The following is an 18,212-nucleotide window of genomic DNA, read 5'->3' as shown; positions in this document are numbered from 1 at the left end:
AAGATTTATCTAAGTGTCTTGCATCTTTTTTTTAAATGTTTGCAATTGTCTCTGGGAGCTGAACGTCTGCATTTCTTCTGGCTTGTGAGATGTAGCCCTCCACTGCTCTCAAGCAAGGATCACAGTACACAAATGGCACCACACACTTGCATAGCATCTTTTTGCAAATTATCAATATACAACTTCACTTTTATTTGAAAATGCTAAAGTTACGCTGCAAATGCCCCAAACAGCAGTTACCCGCACCTCATTTTAGCTGGAATAGCATGGAATGTGAATAATGGGGATTGACAGTTCCGGCTGGACTGTTCCCATGAGGCACAGGATCAGACTGATTTGCATATGGCCATGTCTGAACTGGGGTGGCGGAGGGACCTAAAGAACGGTGATGGATTAAACCCAGATCAGTTGACTGGGGGTGAGTGTTTGTATTGTCAACGCTCCGTCCATCACCCCATTTGGTTTTTCTTTGTTCACCACACACTTGCATAGCATCTTTTTGCAAATTATCAATATACAACTTCACTTTAATTTGAAAATGCTAAAGTTACGCTGCTAATGCCCTAAACAGCAGTTAACCTCACCTCATTTTAGCTGAAATAGCATGGAATGTGAATAATGGGGATTCCCTATGCCACTTCAGAAGCCTTTGAAAGACTAAAATGGGTTAAATAGACTAGAATCATAAAATAACAATCATCCTATTATGTTCTAGAAAAACAGTAATTCGGGATATTAAATTCCCAGACAGAGCTTGGGGGTTCTTGGAAGGGAAGAAATTCAGAGAATATAGGAGAGTTCCACATATGTGCACGCACACAAACACACAATGTGAATAAGTACTATCATGTTTAGCGGAAAGGACAAATAAAACAGGATATTATTTTTCAAGGGAGACACAGGAGGTTTTCTTGGGGGTGGAAATCAGAGAATATAGCGGATTCACACTCGTGTGCATGCTCTTGCGCTCACACATCAACACACAAACACACTTAAACATTGTGAAAAGCACAATCATTGCTTTACAACTGAGTTTGCTATTTTTTTAAGCTGTGCCCCCTTCCAGAGTTAACAATAAAATAAATGTTAAATATAACCAAGTTGAATACTTACGAGGCATATGCTTGTGAACTAAGATCACCCTGATGTCAGAGCTGTATTTTTCAGAGCCAAAGATTCTAAAGCATGAAGTGTTTTTACAAAATTAAAGATTGACCACTGCAATTGGCAGGCCTGGAGCGCAGCTGGCATACCCATAAGGGAGGGCGACTGTGACGCGACCACTCAGCGGCCATGGAAAATCTGACTCTTTTTGATTTTCCAGTCTCTTCTGAGCATACCATGGCAGGGGTGCAATGGAATGCACTGGCATCCCAGGGGCCTTATGAGAGTGAACACGTGCGTGTAGGTCTGTGTGTGGCCCTGTTTATCGCTCTCCTAACTTCCCCCTGCCCTCGCCGTAAAGGACACAATAATAAATATGCAGCTGTTTTTGGAAACAATTCTTGAGCAGAGTAATCAAAAATGTAAAACAGAAGATATTTTGAATTCATTCTAGCCCAGTTTGCATCGGGCAGCTGGCCAGGCCCCAAACCAAGCAGCCGACAGGGGGTCACCCAGATGCTAAGCTAACCATTCCAGACTAGGCCTCAGACACCTTTCATCTTGAGGACGTCTTTGTGATGTTCCCAACCGCTGATCTCCCCTTGTTTTGTGTCTGTTTCAGGGTTGAGTTGAATTTCACGGGGTAAGACTGTGCGAGTTGAAAAGTCAATGAGTCGACAAGTCTCTGGGACGAGAGGCCCATGGCATGGACACCATCTAAATACATAAACTGACAAATTTAAAAGCATGAAAATACATATGTTATAAAAAAAAGTGAAATAAACTACACTAGGCTGTTTGTGATTCCCCGGTTTAAGAAACTTAGGACAGGTGGCAAAACTGTTGTCCATCTGGCCTCAAAATTTTGGAACACCCTACCTGTGGACCTACGTAATTGCTCCAATCTTTTCCGCTTTAGGAAACTCTTGAACACGGCACTATTCAGAGTATAATTTCTATCTGCACTTGTTTGTCTGACTTTCCCGTTAACATAGCGTGGAGATACCCCTTCGGGGGTGATTCCTGCGCTTTATAAATCCTTTACATACATACACTGTTTTTCGGAAGGGGCTCAATAGGTGAGAACTATAACCCAGTCAACTAGAATTATGTGGCGGGGAGGACCGAATTATGTGGCAGGGTTTATCTAAATTAAGCAGCAAGAAAAGGCAAAGTGTGCATCATAGTGCGGCACATTCTATGACATAACTACTGCATCATTTGTTTTTGTTTTTTACATATGTTAACACTATTTGGGAAAAAGTTGCACCTAAATAGTAACAGTTTACCACTAGAATACATCAATATGCAATTGAAAGGTAACCAGTCCACTTTTGGGAAAGCCCTTCCACTCTCCAGTAGTACGTGCCACCATGTTTTAGTAAGGTTTTATCAATTTTAGCCAGAAACAAAACATTTTTTAGTAAAATCTGCAAATTATGCAACAGGATTATGTGGCAAATGCGGAAAATCCATATTTATGCAGAAAATTGAGTGGCAGCAGAATCTCATACTTCTTTTAGTCCTGAATGTAGTTTTATTTTCACAAGTAACTGAGCTGCATATCTCATTTGAGCAGATGGCTGTGTCCTATAAACACTATGCTGCCCCCGCCATTACTTGTATTGTGCTGGTAACAAGATGTCTGTACTGCATATATGCGCCAATAAGAAGCACATAAGTACATCTATAGTCATTCTTCAGTGTGTGGAGTAGGGGTAGGTCCTAAATGGCAGACTGTCTTATGATAAAAAACTAGACAAACATACTAAAACGGCTTTTTTGTATTGTTTGTATGGCTATGAGATACTATTCTTTTTTACTTTATATCGGCATGTCCTAAAAAGATGAAATTGGGTTGTTCTTACTTTTATGATATTTTATATCGAATAAAGTCATACAACAGCTACTAAAACGGCTATAGCTCAATCGATTGAGGGAGAAATTCATATTTGTTCTTTATACGAAAGCTCAGTTAATTAAGGGAGAAATTCACATTTTGTTCAATAGACTATAGCCCAATCGACTAAGGAAGAAACTCATATTTTGTTCAAATTACTATAGCTCAATTGATTAAGGGAGAAATTCATATTTTGTTCAAATTACTATAGCTCAATTGATTAAGGGAGAAATTCATATTTTGTTCAAATTACTATAGCTCAATCAATTAAGGGAGAAAATCATGTTGTGTTCAGAAGCATTAAGTTAAAGAAAGAAATGTGAAGTATTCTTTGAGTGCCATTGTCAAGGTTAAAAGGCATTTGAGCAAGTACACTTCTTTTTTTCTTAGGTCTTGTTAAAATAAAGACCAGGCATTGTTCATAAGGGGATCTTAGCATGGCTTTGAGTGTAAAACACCAAATTAAGGGGTCCCAAGGGTTTTTAGGAGCCCTCCATTGGTGCTTCTGAATGCCATGCTCGCGAGATTCCAAGGATGCTTAGTCTTGATTCCGCCTCATGACACTTGCTTTCACCACGCTACACTTCCACTGGTCTTGGGTAGCAAGCCGCGCCGCCTTGATTCCCTCACTGTCATAGCCTGTCCATTTAGAGGCTCATAAGTACAGATGCTAGACTGAGACGGATGAAGCTGTTTTGAAAATAATCCACCCTGTGGAGGACGGTATGATGGGGTGGAAACAGAGCATGCTCAGATTTGCCTGGTGGGCTAGGAATGCGAGTGAATAAAGTAAGAGGCGCTGCAGCAGCCCTTCACTAAAACATCACTCAAGCATACCGTGCTCTGACAATACAAACATATCCCGTGATGGTCTGATTCCTGTTCTGCATATTTATGTGGAAGTCACGCAGCGCAGCACAGTGCCGCGCAGCACAGCGCAGCGCAGCAAGTCACCTTGATACGCTGCATGACATGGAAAGGGCAGGAATGTTCTGTATTTGAAAGAATATGGTGCATTCCTGCCTTTGTCTCTGCGATTGCGCCATTTTGGCTGCCTAGCACCAGTGCAAGTGTGCCTGTGTTGCATGCAGGGTTGTTTGTGTGCAAGAAGGTTTATGTGCAAGAAGGGACACCTTCCTGACAAAAACAATCCTCAAAGGCATATTCCTCTTTCTATGTGTGCTGCAGAATGCAGAGCACATACAAAGAGGAAGTCATGAGGAGAAAGAAAGATATTTCTCTTTGTTACACACCCCCTGAGAAGACGTGTCTTTTTAGCACATTCTCAAGTCTACCCCTTTTGGTAACTCTGGGAATGCATCAAAAACCATGGGAGCTGCATGAGAACACCCATGAAACACCCATGAATGCCATCCCAGGGCATAGTAATGCAAAGCAGCTATTTGCACTGCGTTGCATTGCTCCAGATCTATCTAGCCAGTCAGGGCCACATAAGGCGGCCTAGCATGGCTACATAAATCGCATTTTGGGCTTGTGTCGTGCTTGCCCCACCTTGCATGGTGCAAGGGTGTCACAACTCTCCATATAAATAATGCCCCCCACGGTTTAAGGGTATGCACCAATTCCTATTTAAAAGTCCTTCAGAGTGTACTTTAGCTCTAAGTAGGGGTAAATCACACCAGTAACAAAAATATTTGATGGCTTTTAAATTAAAAAGCTCACTTTTTCAGATTTTCTAGTTTCTCCCAGAGAGGAAAGTGTTTTTTTTCAATTCAGCGTTTAGAATGGTGTTGTTTCATACTTATTTTAGATAAAATGAATATCTGCCAGTCAACCTAATGTATATTTGCTTCCTTATTCCAGTGCAGTTACGGTTTGTCTTTTATGCAGGTTTGTGTCCTATGTGTAGGTGTGCAAGTCCTTTTATGGAGTTCACTTTTTGAAATTGACAATCAGGAGCATACCGTGAACACTCCTTAAAAGGTGTGGAGTAAATATGATAATTTATGGCGTGTGCACAGTGGAACAAACCACATGGGCCATGTTTACAACTCTTCTGTTTTGAACAGAGTTCCACAGCGGCCCATTGCTTCATTGGAATTTACATGTTTATTCACTTTCTCTTTTTTAAATCTTGATCTTCCAAGTCAAAGAGACTAAAAAATATCACAAGGTGCCCTTCGATCAGTCAATATAGTTTCACACGCATTTAGGTATCTTTGTGTTAACTATCTATCTATCTATCTATCTATCTATCTATCTATCTATCTATCTATCTATCTATCTCTCTATCTATCTATCTATCTTTCTATCTATCTATCTATCTATCTATATGCTGCTTGTATGTCAATCATTTTGTTGTTTACATAATCAATTATCTTTACCTATGAAGTCAGCTAATAACTTTGACTAAGTTTCTACTAACTCCATATAATTCACACTGAGAGAAATGTTATCAGTCTGGGATGCTAGGTCACTTATTTTGATTGGGACTACTCAAACTGCCTACAAACTACTCCCGGCCTTAAGTGCTGACAGGGATCCTCTCAGACATAATTAAAAATGCATATTTTACTTGTGAGTTACTGGTCTTTGGAAGGGTTTGTGGGATGTTGAAAGTTTGTGCGGGGTTCTACATAAACCTGTCATTCCAAGAAAGTTGGATAAAATGTATGAAAAGGATTGATGTTTTTAGACTAGACTCACAGAGTCATAAAAATGCCTTTGCTGTAAGCGATATTTGGATAGGCTGTTTTATTGTACTAATAGCAGGGGGTTCAAAAACTACAATTTAAAGGAATTATATGGTACACATGCGTTATAAGTCACATGCATTATAAAATTCTATTGTATTATAGATTTCAAGCACAGGAATCCCTAAAATCTTTTTTTCTCAAAAATATTTTTTTACAAATAATCTTTAAAATGTATATTTTTATCCGATAATGCAATCTCAGAATGACGGTGATGGTTTCAAACCGTATGCTACTATGTCACTTGTTTGTTGCTTTCATTACACAAAATGCAGTGGTATAAAAAACCACGTCACAGGGCCCGGGAATGTTTTTCCAGATGTCATGGAAAATACATCATAATGAAAAATCTAAACTACTTTCCAGACATATATAACGGTCCATTTCCTAATCAACATTTTATTTATGAAAGGCAAAGAAAACCCACGAATTTTAATCCCATTCATTACCCATTGCTATCTGCACCTGACAGAGAACAGCTCCAAAAGTATTTCCTATCTTCAGCCAGAACATCTGTTTTTTTTATACAGAACAATGCAAGGTGTATTTTAAAACAAAAATCTTAGTGCAATCAAAGTGACAGCCACAAACTATTCTGAGAGTTTTAATGTTTAATGAATGTATGAGAGGTAATCAACACCTGATCATTCTAATTCTGATCGGTGCTTATTCGTAGCTGCACCTTGCAGAGGACAGATTCACACACACATGTGTGTGTGTGTGTGTGTGTGTGTGTGTGTGCGTGTGTGTGTGTATAAAACATAAAGGTACATGTATTGTATGTGCCTATGTTGACCTTGAAAAGCACTGGTGACATTTAGAAATCGCTTGTGATCCCACGAGAGCACCTTGATGGCAATAGAGAGTAATTAAATATTTACCATTAATGTATCCCCTGTTACTCTCCCTCTGTCTCCCCATGTCTTGAAAGATAGATAGATAGATAGTTAGATAGATAGATAGATCGATAGATAGATAGATAGAGAGAGATAGACGAACAGACAGAGAGATAGAGATAGATAGATAGATAGATAGATAGATAGATAGATAGATAGATAGATAGATAGATAGATAGATAGATAGATAGATAGATAGATAGATAGATAGATAGATAGATAGATAGATAGATAGATAGATAGATAGATAGATGGATAGATAGATAGATTTGTTGACAGTGGGGAGGGACACCTCAAATGGGGCCATGACTTCCTGCGATTTCCTCACAAATTGTAATAAATAGCGTATTGCATTCGATGGGTCAGCATATCAGTGAATGCCATGTGGTCACAAACAAGATCAGTGATGCTCCTTAGTGATTTAGAAAAAGTAAGAAGTTTAGAAATCACTCTCTTGCAAACTTTTACTGCCCACTAAAAGTGTCTATTTAAATGTTTTAAATATAGGACGCGCGATACTCAAATCTGCACATCAACCTCACTGCTCTTCCACCTGAGCCCTGCACTCCAGCCACTGCTACCTGTTATGCTGAAGACATTAGAAAAGAAAAAAACCTGACAGGAACATCAGCATTTTGGCACACAGCTGTGAAACGAGTCTGACCTGCTCCTGGGTTTTAAAAGGAATCACTTCTATTCGGGGTGGGTTTAACACTGTTTCTGTTCTATCAATGCTTGAGGGGCCTGCATGTGTGTGACATGGCTTCACAGTCCTCTGTGACAAACTGACGGTAAGAGTCCAACTCTGCTCACGTCACACCGTGTCGTTGGAGAAACCAATCTCACCTGGATGAGACCCCTCCTTGACAAACAAACAGCAAGGCTGACTTTTGACAGCCGTTCTTGGTGATTTGCTATGGTTTTGTGAACACAAGGGGCTCAACGTCATACTGTACCACCAAAGAGTGGCATTTTGAGTACACTCATGCCACCAACAAAACTCATAAGTAAGTAATAGATATTACACAAAAAAACAGATGAGTTCTGTGTCAACAAATGAAGAAGATACAACCAGAATCCTCTAAAGAGGTTCACATATGTTTCGGCCGAAACGTACACAATGCAAAGGGAACCTACTTCAGGCTATCACAGGTTTAAAACATTACCCATCACGTCATGTGATGGCTTTCCCGAGTGTAGGGCTGTAAATTGAATATTATGTCACACCAAAATAAAGACAAGGCCAACAGTTCACCCTACAGCAGCCGTATTTCCACGGTAAAATGAGACCGTATGCTTTGAGGCATACGTGATTTATTGCCTAAACGTGAATATTCAATCCAAGGTATCCCTATAAAAACTGCAGCTTTTATTAACCATACTATAGCCCACAAACTGGATTTCCTTCCTGCATTTTAATACTAAGTGTAATCGAACGTGATGCATTTACCCCAAAGAAAGACAAGTGGCTCCTTCAGTGACTAGAATCTGGGGCTGCAAACTTCTGCAGCTAGCGTGTGACTCTCTAATCCATCTGACAAAATGTTAGCATTTATCACTCCTTGGATAAATCGAAAATACAGTGCAAAGGCCTCCAGAGACAACAGGCATGAGGCATACAGATGCATGATTTGCAGTAGAATCACTGCGGTTAAACTATAGAACAAAACTTGAAGCACAAAGAATTTGGAAGACAATACTCTCCTGCAATATAGATAGCTGTGAACAAAGAGTATGCCTTGCTATCACAGCGACGGCACAGACATCAGAGCATAGTGCAGTATGTAGGTAATTCCACTTAAAAACTGGGGTGGGGGAACAAACAACTTTTTTAGCCAATATTATGTTTTGCAGGAGTCTTGTACCAGTGGCCTGGTGCAAAATGATGCCTCCCCCTCCCCCTACAGAATGTAATCAGGGGCCCTTGAGTCTACCACAGCACCCAGATATGCATTGGTCTTGGGCTGAATGGGGACCCGCTAAAGATTTGGGGACCCCTCAAAATGTTGCACCCCCCCCCCCCCGCACTGCAAGGGCCTGCATTATGCCTATTTCTTGTACACGATTATCAACAACACTTCTTTTTTTTGTAAGCCTAAAAACAGTGCTTGTAAATGAAGTAAAAAAAATCCTTATTTCATTGTTAGGAACTGCAGACTTTTAGCTTCTAATTATTCACTGATTTGTGGCGATAGTTTAGGTAGACTTTTTTTATTTTATCTCTTTACACTTTAAAACCACATATGTTTTGTTTGAAATGTGTTGGTGTTTCTTTGCTTGTCAGAATAGTGTGTGTAGGCTGTTGATCTGAGGGCTTGTGTAAAAAAATATATATATTTTACTTTAATGGGCCATGTCATGCTGCAGTAAGCGTGACAAAGAACACTAGCTTTTAGAGAAAAAAAGCCTGGTTGGAGCTTACTTTTTACTTTACGCTGATTGTGACATCCCAACAGAGGAACAATGTTTGGATTTTCACTGCTAAGATATAAACAGTAGTTAGTAACTGGAATTTAATGTGTGTGTGTTGCTGATGATGGCGAGAGCTGACTGATACAGTGTTCCCTGTCACCCACCCACACATAGACACACATACAAGGCTAGTGTGAAAGGAACTCACACTTGAATTGTGTAAGAAGAAATCATCTGCTGGAGAGTAATGGAGGAGGGAGTTAGGAGTGATGGAAGAGGATGAAGAACATTGTGAGTATGAGAGAGGGAAGGAGAAAGAAACTGTGAGGGTGGCAGGCAATTTTTACGTGACGAAGTTAGATAGTGGGTAAGAGATGAACAAATGTAGAGAGAGAAGAGGATAGATGGATTCTAGGTGATAATGAAAATGTAAAACATAAGAAATAAACCCTGAAAAGGATTCAGGGAGAATGCTTTATGAAGTAACTGTATTTACATGTCACGTTAACGGTCTGCAAGAAGTTATTGCCAAGTGTGCAAGAAAGAAGAAACCCTCACTCACAAAACACTTAAACTTAATTGCAGCTCGCAAGAGGCACTCTCTATTCTCCCCTTCTCCATCTCTCGTCTACCAGTCATGTTTCCTGTTCCCTCCCTGTAGGATTTTGCTCCTGCGAATATTCCACTCTAGCACGCAGTAACCTGTGTGAAATGCTTTGCAGTAACCATACGGTGCTTGAAGAGTGCAAATGACATTAGATTGCACTGCATTTGTGAAAAGCATTCCATGCACTGGTGCAAAACTATCTGCCACTGAACTCAGGGTCAGTACTTAGCCCATAGCTTACTATGTACGGGCAGTAGCATAGCCTGTGGCATGGTGCCCTACTGCAAGAAAGGAGATGCCCCTTTTGCTGCTGTTTGAATGATAAAATACAGCAATAATCAGGGTTCAGTGGGCCCCTCAGACCTCCGGTTCCAGTGCCACTGCACCTGCTGCACCAATTGAAGCTATGACCCTGATAGCTAGATGCGACTTAGGTAGTACGGCCAGTGTGTGGGGTATAGTTAAGTTAATGAATCTCTTTAAGAGTTGTATATGTGTCACTGGAACCAGGGTTGCTGGAAGTGCAGCAGCACCAGTGCTTTAATATGTCCAAAAAAATGAAATGCCTGGACCCTCTTTGGGGGGCCACTGCAGCTTGCACCACAAACTGCCCCTGCCAAGCTGCCAATGACTGTACCAACACAACGACTAACCATCACACTCCTACAAGTGTGACAGCTCAGACTATTGCAGTCCTCCAAAGCTTTAACAGTGGCTTGGGTGGCAGTTATTAGTAATTTCTTATGCATATAGATGTAATAAACAACTGTTTTTTGTGGTTAGCTCTAACTTAGATAACCAGTGCCACCATGTGACAGTCTGCCACAAGTGCCTGAGTTGAAAATTAAGTGCTGGTGCCGAGCACCGGAAACCACTGGCTCAAGTTAAGCACTGAGCACCACCCCACTAAAACCTGAACGAGTTTAAAAGGAGAATGAGTAATGAAAGGACCACTCTAATGCTTTTCTTCTGGCAGCGTTTGCTGTGCTTTCAAGGACTTGGCACACATCCCCTATGCATTTAGTGTGGTGGGTGGCGCTACTGGGCAGCACCCACACTCCTAGAAATGTTCCAGCACAACTCTGTGCATGTGTTCTTTCAGTTACTGCAGAGTGCTGAGAATGTTGAAAAACAGAGGGCTGCTATGCACAGCTGGCGTCTGATCACAGTGTTGTACAACCTTGCTCGAAGCTCTTCAGTTGTGACTTCTTTTCTGCATAAAACTCAGGTGTAGGCAGGTGATTCTGTCCTCAATAGCCCCTCCATTGCACGTGCTCGAGCAGGCCTCCCAACAGACTGCTGGGAGGAGGGGGTGCCCTTAATGTTCACTTGATCGGGTGTCCCAGATTTGCCGGGACAGCCCAGGCTTTTCATCCCCTGTCCCTGCGGATTTCAGTAAATGCAGCACATGCCCCAGTTTTCGGAGAGGCTTGGCTGAAAACAGAGGGAGGCGTGTTTTTATGTGTCCTAAGGCAGGGGGACTTAGCAGCTCTTATCAGAAAGCAATGTAATCAATACGCATGAAGCTCGATTTAAAAGTTGCATTTAGTTGATTTCCACAGTGCCTCCTCTGTGTTCATATGATGAAGAGCGCTGTCACTTAAGTCATACAGTTCCCCTCAGATGACGTAAAATTGCAGTCCTTCTTCTATGTTTGCTAAATGTTTGTTTTTAAATTCTAGTCACCCTACTTAATGGTCTCCTAAATGTGTGAAGCTGCGCTGCACCAGCCCTGGCGGTATTACCGTCGCCTCGCAGTCTCCCCCTCTCAGGCCTCCTCGCGGAGAACAAGAGCCATTAATTAGCCATTCAATCAATATTAGCAGGACGACAGGGCTTTTTACACGGGATTAAGCAGGCATCCGTTTGCTCCATTAGTATATTCCTGCTCACGAGTCAGCGCTCGCCGTGCGCCTCGCGCTCCCCTGAGTGACTCTAGCGAGGGCTGCATATATTACCGCCAGGCCGGGACATGCGCAAAAGCGGCGCATCTTTATGCGCACTCCAAAAATAGCGCGCATCCAACAACTTTAGCGACGTTCCCTGCAAAGTGAGGCCGCAGGTACGCACGGAGTATGTTTAGACGGGGTGAGCGCGTGAACGGAGAGTTTAGGCAGGATACCGACAATATCTGTCATCGCAAAGGCATAGGCTGGGGCGGGGTGACACGCCATTTACGGGAAGTTGGGAATTCGGGGAATCTCGACACGGTGCTGGGAATATAGAACCAATCCTCTCACAGCTGATCAGCTCTTTAAGAGTGGGTGCCATTGATTTGTTGCAAAAACAAACGTAAATGCGCGTCGGAGTGAAAAAAACGAGGTGACCTGGCCTGCTTAGGTGCGCGTACTTACGTGTGAGTTAAGAACAATGTAATCCCCACTCTCCCCTCCTCCATTCTTTTTTTTTTATGTCTGACTCTCCTCTGTCCTGTCAAGCCAATTTCCTTTTTCCCCTAAGCAAACTCACTCTCTTGCTACACCTCGCTTTTTCCTGTATTCTGCCCATGTTTTCCTCTCATCCTCTTCCGTCCCCTTCTCCCCTCTCTCTATCATGCCGACTCCCGCATTCCGTTGACCCATGCACCTCCTCTCTCGCCCTCAACTTACCCAGTGTTCTCTCCCCCTCCACTCCATGCTCCCCTCGGCCCACCTCACGCCTCTTCCTGGTGACTGCTCTCTGCTGCTTGCCCTCAGCTTCCAGAACCTCCCTCCTCTCTCTGCTCTCCGCCTCCCCGTGCCCTCTCTTTCACACCGTCCTTTCTTCTGCCTTACTTACCTCACCCACCCATCCGCTTCCTTTCACTCTCTCTTGCAGTCTCATATCCTTCGCCTCCCTGCTACCCCTACCCCCGCCATTCTCTTTTTGTCCACGTTTGCTGGTAATTCTTCCCTTCTCCTTTCGACATCCCACCCCCATCCTCTCTCCTTCACTCACTTTACCCTTCTGTCCCTCTCCCGCCCCCCTCGAGCGCTATTTCTCACTCGCCCCCTAAATCTACATTACCATTCCAAAATCTCCCACACATATGTGTACATTCACTTCACGTTTCCATAGACTACAGGTTTACATTTTTACCATGGGTGCTCCTAAACATGCTATGGGCACATTATAAACTATGGGATTTATTTACAATGCCCTTGCGCCACTTTTGCGTCGTTTTTAACATGCGGAAAGTGACGCAAAAGTGGCGCAAGGGCCTTGTAAATCTGCCCCTATGTCTATTGGCCAATCGCGTCACCTATGTGATCATGACGTGGTTCCTGGAAACGCTTCAGACTGGACTGACATCCGGGCAAATCCCGACAGCCAGATTCACCACGTGCCGGGGGCGAGCAGATTAAAAGATCACTGCGCTGTGCCTGCCTGGATATCTTTTAAAGGGCCTTAAAGTGCTGTTGGGCAATCTCAATGCTGCAGACAACCAGTTTGTTCATCTTTACAGATTTAATTTGTGTGGTATTAATATTAACATTTGTGTGGTCTTTCTCTATGCGCTGAAAGACTAATATGTATCAGGCACTAAACCTTTCATCTGATTTAAAATGGATACCAAGCTTTTTAATGTATATCCTTAATTTCCATTAGCCTTTTATTTTTTTCCCTTCATTTCTCCCTCCGTTTCTTTTTTATTTATTCGTTTTCTTTTTGCAACCATCTCGCACTCTCGCGCACGGTGAGATATGTATTTAAACTGGACGTTTTGTACAAACATCACACATTACAAACGAATGGAAATAAATTCTTTGTGTCATGAAAAGCAAAAGCGGGCGTGTCGAGTTACTTTTTTTTCTTCTTTACTTTTGTGAACACTTTGTGTGATAAATCTGCGTCACAAGCCTCATAAAAGTACGATGAGGCTGGGACTAGGGTGAGCCAGTTCTGACGTCAGAAAGGGTGGTGTCCCCTGATTGGCCCCACCTGGTCCCCGGAAGAGAGCAGAACAGTTACGGAAAGAGACACCCTCCAATGTTCAAACTACCCTTCTCCCCAAGCCATGTCGCACTTACTCACGGGCCTTATCAAAAGTTTAATATGTTATATTTCCATAATATTTCGTTTCATTGAAATGATTAAAAAAATAGCTAGGTCCGTGGCAGGCTAAGTCTCTGAAAGGAATGAATGGATTTCAACCTTTAAAGCGAGAATTATTATTAATATTATTTTTAATGATCACCACCCAATGTTTACTAATTTCCAACAATAATGCTAACGTCCATTTCTTTTGAAGAGATTGAAAAACACGTTCTTCCTGGATGTGTGCAGTACAGTAGGAATCCCACAATTATAAATGCAGATTTGAACGCGGGCAGATTGGAAAGAAAATATTTTATTGCAGGCCACTGAAGCAGAGAGACAACCAGTGCTTTCGCTGCTCGATTCACGCATACAAATCATTTTTCAGCCTCAAATTTCTTCTTTTTGATGTCATAAAAGCTTCAAAACCGGAGGGGATATAATAACACATTATCGTGCTTGTGTTTCTCTTGTTGTTGACTTATATTCTGTCAGTATCCTTCAAATCACAATATTTCATTAAAGGTGTGCCATTTCCTCCATTGCCTTGCGAGGAATCTGTCGCAAACTATTTCCACTATCCAGCAGGCAAAAAACCTACATAATTCCGAGTAACAGATTGCCAAAGGCGCTCCCAAAAGCCTCATACATAATACGATATTAGAACACGACAAATCGTATTTTACAACCTCTCAATAAATCCTACGCAGTTTCCGACGTACGGTCTAGTCGTTAAAACTCTTCGCTTCCGCCAAAGACCAGGGGCCTTATTTATGAAGGACTTGCGCCGCCGGTGCGTCACTTTTAACATGGGAAAAAGTGACGCACCGGCGGCGCAAGTCCTTCATAAATAAGGCCCCAGGGTTCGAGTCCCAGGCTCAGGAGTCAGAACAATAAGTATTTTTTTTGAATGCTAATAATGCAGTAAAGCACTGCCCCCCAACAAGCACTGCCACCAACATTTTACCTCCAGTGACTTGATACTCTGACGTGCAGCACATCTGCTGCAAACAGCTCATTCATAAATAAGTGCATATATGTCCCTGCACAAAGCAAACAATGGGGCATATTATCAAGCCTGTGCGCTAAAATTATCGCCGCTTTATCGGCCGTTTTCGGCCGATAAAGCGGCGATAATTTTAGCGCACAGGCTTGATAATATGCCCCAATGTACTTTATTCTAAGGCCCGAGTACTCCGTTTAAACTCTTCTATCCAGGTCAGGAAGGGGGTAAAAATCTCCCTGCTCAAAGCAGGACAAAACAAATCAACAAATAAAGAGACAGCAGCATGAACACAGAGGGAGTGGAAAGACACATTTAGACACTGCTGCGTGTGGGCAACTTCACAGGGCAGCAGAAACACCGCTTCGGATATAACAAAAGCAAACATATATAAGACAAAAAAAGACTATGCGCGAGAAACAATGGCACACAGCAAAGCGCTTCAACCCGCCATTTTGACAGCGCCCTGTTTGTCAGTAATAATATAATAATATAACAACATCAAGAAAACCTTCCACTGCCCAATTTAGAGGTAGCCGGTGTGTTAGACTCTGGAGAAAAAAAACGTCTTCAGAGTTGACCTTGCTAGGGTTGAAACTACTAACATTGGGTCACAAACAGGTGCTGCCATTTACCGAATTAGAAAAACATACACACTAAAGTTCACGTCTTAAGGGCACACCCCAACACAGACACACACTTGGGCGGACAGACATGCATACCTATGCAGAGAGAGAGAAATGTACACAGACGGGAACAGAGAAATGCTCTCGCGCGCACACACACATATAAAGGCGGAAAATAACAGACACGCTTGAAAGTGACACACACATACTTTGAACACAAGCCCTCATACACGTGCCCATATATATAAACAAGCACATATACAGTTCAACTCACGTGGATGCACAACAAACAAGCCCGTTTGCCCCACAGGCACACTCACAGGATGCTAGGTAGCGCCATATCCCCAGGCAGCCCTGCACTGCCCCAGGCGTGCAGCAGGGGGAGCCAGAGGACTGCGCCGGAGAACTCCAGTCACTATCCCAATAATCAAAGCGCAGACACTGCCAGTGTCTGCCACTCCCAGCACCCTGCCAACCCCCAAGACCTGTGAAAGTAGCCCCAGGCCAGGGGGGCGCACCACGCTCCTCTTACCGGCGCTCTGCTGCTGGGGGCCCGGAGCCGCTCTGCCAAATAGCGCCTTGGTGCCCACAGCCTCCTTCCGGGCCGCCTCGGGCGCCTCCACTGGGCTGAACCCCGGCTTTTTGAGCTCCGCGTCCTTTGGGAAGAGGCACTCCACGGGGGGCTGCACCCCTAAAGACAGGAGGAAGGATAAGGGAATGGTTAGACAGGAACTGTCAACGGAACTCCGCTTTACCCCTCAACAGCGAGCAAGGGGGCTGACACACTTGTTGAGTCCGATAGAGGGACACGACTTTCAAGTGGAGACTCTGATCTTTCATTGTTTCCACCACCACCCGCTATGTTTAGGTATAGAGTGAACCAATCGGCCCATTTACAAACTACCACTACCCAGAACACAACCAATGGCCTTTACCCCCGCTCAAGAGGAGACAAGGGGCAGGATATGGCTTTATGGTCAGAGCTGCTCACTTTGGAGATGAACATCAGATTCTAGTCTCTGCAGTCCACTCCACATCTTGTGATCCTGGGCAAATCACTTAATCTTTCTAATGCCTCCAAAAATTAATTTGACCATGGGAAATGTAAATGTTGCTGTGTAAAGCGCTCCAATCAATGCCTTCCAGTTGAGTTCACGCCAGATAAAACTGAAAAAAGTAGTACCAACCCCTCCACCCCTCCAGGTCATGCCCCCCTTGCCTCAAAACAAACTTAGCCACATCGGCCTCATACCCTAACTTATTTGGGAGGAGGGGGCTTAGAACCTCAGCCAACCCTGAGCTGGCTGCAGCAGTGCGGGGAAGCTCTGCAGAGCACGTTACCCATGGACGTTAGGGGGGATGACATTATGGCTCATTTATTAATCAGTGCTTTTTTATAGCGCCGACAGAGCTGGTATAAGCGCCAGGGCGCTTACACCTTCAGAGTATACAGGAACCCCCGGACTTACCTAGCTGAACGCACGCCGAGATCAGTTTGCGGCAGTTGGAATCCATTTCCTCTTCGGGATTTTGACCTGGAAGAGAAGACACAAATTCAACAGGACGTTTTATTTATACGGCTATTAGACGTTACCCAATACGTTTTTTTTAATATTAATTTTTTCCGTCGTGAGTTTTGTGCAAACGTGGAAGAGTTTATTAAAAACAGAATAATATACGTTCATACGTGGATTTTTTTTTATTGAAAACAGTAAAATAAGATGTGGTGTCTGTAGTAAAAAAAAGAAGAGGAAAATAAATATGTAATTAATTTGTCCTTAAATGTAGAATTTCGGAGGGAAAAAAACATTTGATAAAATCAAATTCTGTTTATAGAGTTTGTTGAAATTGTTCTTTTCAGGGTGCAGCCAAAAATGGGCACAGATTGGAATTTGGTTACCTTTAATGAATAGAGTTTTTGAACATGGACAATGACAAAGCTGTGTCGGTGAGTCTCACTAGGATGCTGAAATACTTATTTCTTGGGACCCCAAAATATATTTTAATGAACTGAGTTGCACAGGTACCTGTGAAACATGGATTTTAATACTACCCGTGTATGTAGTCAATGTATATATGTATTTTTACCAAGACCGGTTGAAATGCGTCAGTCAATAAAACTTTATTCTCTATAATATACTCTTGAGTGCGACTCTATTTTATTGTTGCAAGACTTTAAGGAATCTGATATATATATATATATTGTAAGTTTGGCAGAGTGTAATTTTATTTATTAATACTACTGCAATAATCTGGGGCACGGCACCATGGTCCACGCAAATCTTTCCTCTCCTGCCTAATGGTGTGATTTTACCCACATTTAACAATAGTAAACAATATATACCATTTGTGCAGCTGCGGCATCGTTAATGCTACACTGCTTTTAATATTTAGAAGACAAGGGGCAACCTATTCCACAGAAACCAGTCCATAGGGTGTACTGAGTTAGAATTGGATGAAGGCAGCGTTCAAAGGGGGTGGGTGTTGTAATATGGAATGTGAAATTGTCACCAAAGTAATAAATAGAGAACACTGGATATTTATTAATACCCTTGTTCTAACTTGTTTTATTGGGACACAACAATCTTTATTTTACACCCCACGACATCTCTCTCTCTCTTCTCTCTCTTTGTATGTGTGTATGTGTATAATTGTGTTTATATGTGTGCTTATATATGTATGTATGTGTGTGTATGATTATGTGTGCATATATGTGTATGTGTGTGTATATGTGTGTGTATATATGTGTGTATGTGTATATATGTGTGTGTATGTGTGTAGATGTGTGTATGTGTACATATGTGTGTGTGTGTATGTGTGCATGGGTGTGTATGTGTGTGTGTATATGTGTGTGTATATATGTGTGTATGTGTATATATTTGTGTGTGTATGTGTGTGTATGTGTGTGTATGTGTATGTGTGTAGATGTGTGT

At 42.5% G+C, this 18,212-nt stretch overlaps 1 protein-coding gene across 1 annotated transcript in view; it reads right to left on the bottom strand.

Annotated features, from left to right (window-relative positions):
* Nucleotides 1-18,212, bottom strand: part of PITX2 (paired like homeodomain 2) — a 180,307-nt gene that overhangs the window by 56,040 nt on the left and 106,055 nt on the right. The window contains exons 2-3 of the mRNA XM_086961605.1: nucleotides 16,749-16,814; nucleotides 15,812-15,970 (exon numbers count right to left, since the gene is read on the bottom strand). Of these exons, the coding sequence (XP_086817731.1) occupies nucleotides 15,812-15,970; nucleotides 16,749-16,814 (225 nt within the window). The remainder of the gene's footprint in view (nucleotides 1-15,811; nucleotides 15,971-16,748; nucleotides 16,815-18,212) is intronic.

This window comes from Lissotriton vulgaris, chromosome 3_1, assembly GCF_964263255.1.
Source record: "Lissotriton vulgaris chromosome 3_1, aLisVul1.2, whole genome shotgun sequence".
NCBI lineage: Eukaryota > Metazoa > Chordata > Amphibia > Caudata > Salamandridae > Lissotriton > Lissotriton vulgaris.
Note: the sequence above shows the minus strand (reverse complement) of the source record. Positions and strands in the feature narration are given on the sequence as shown.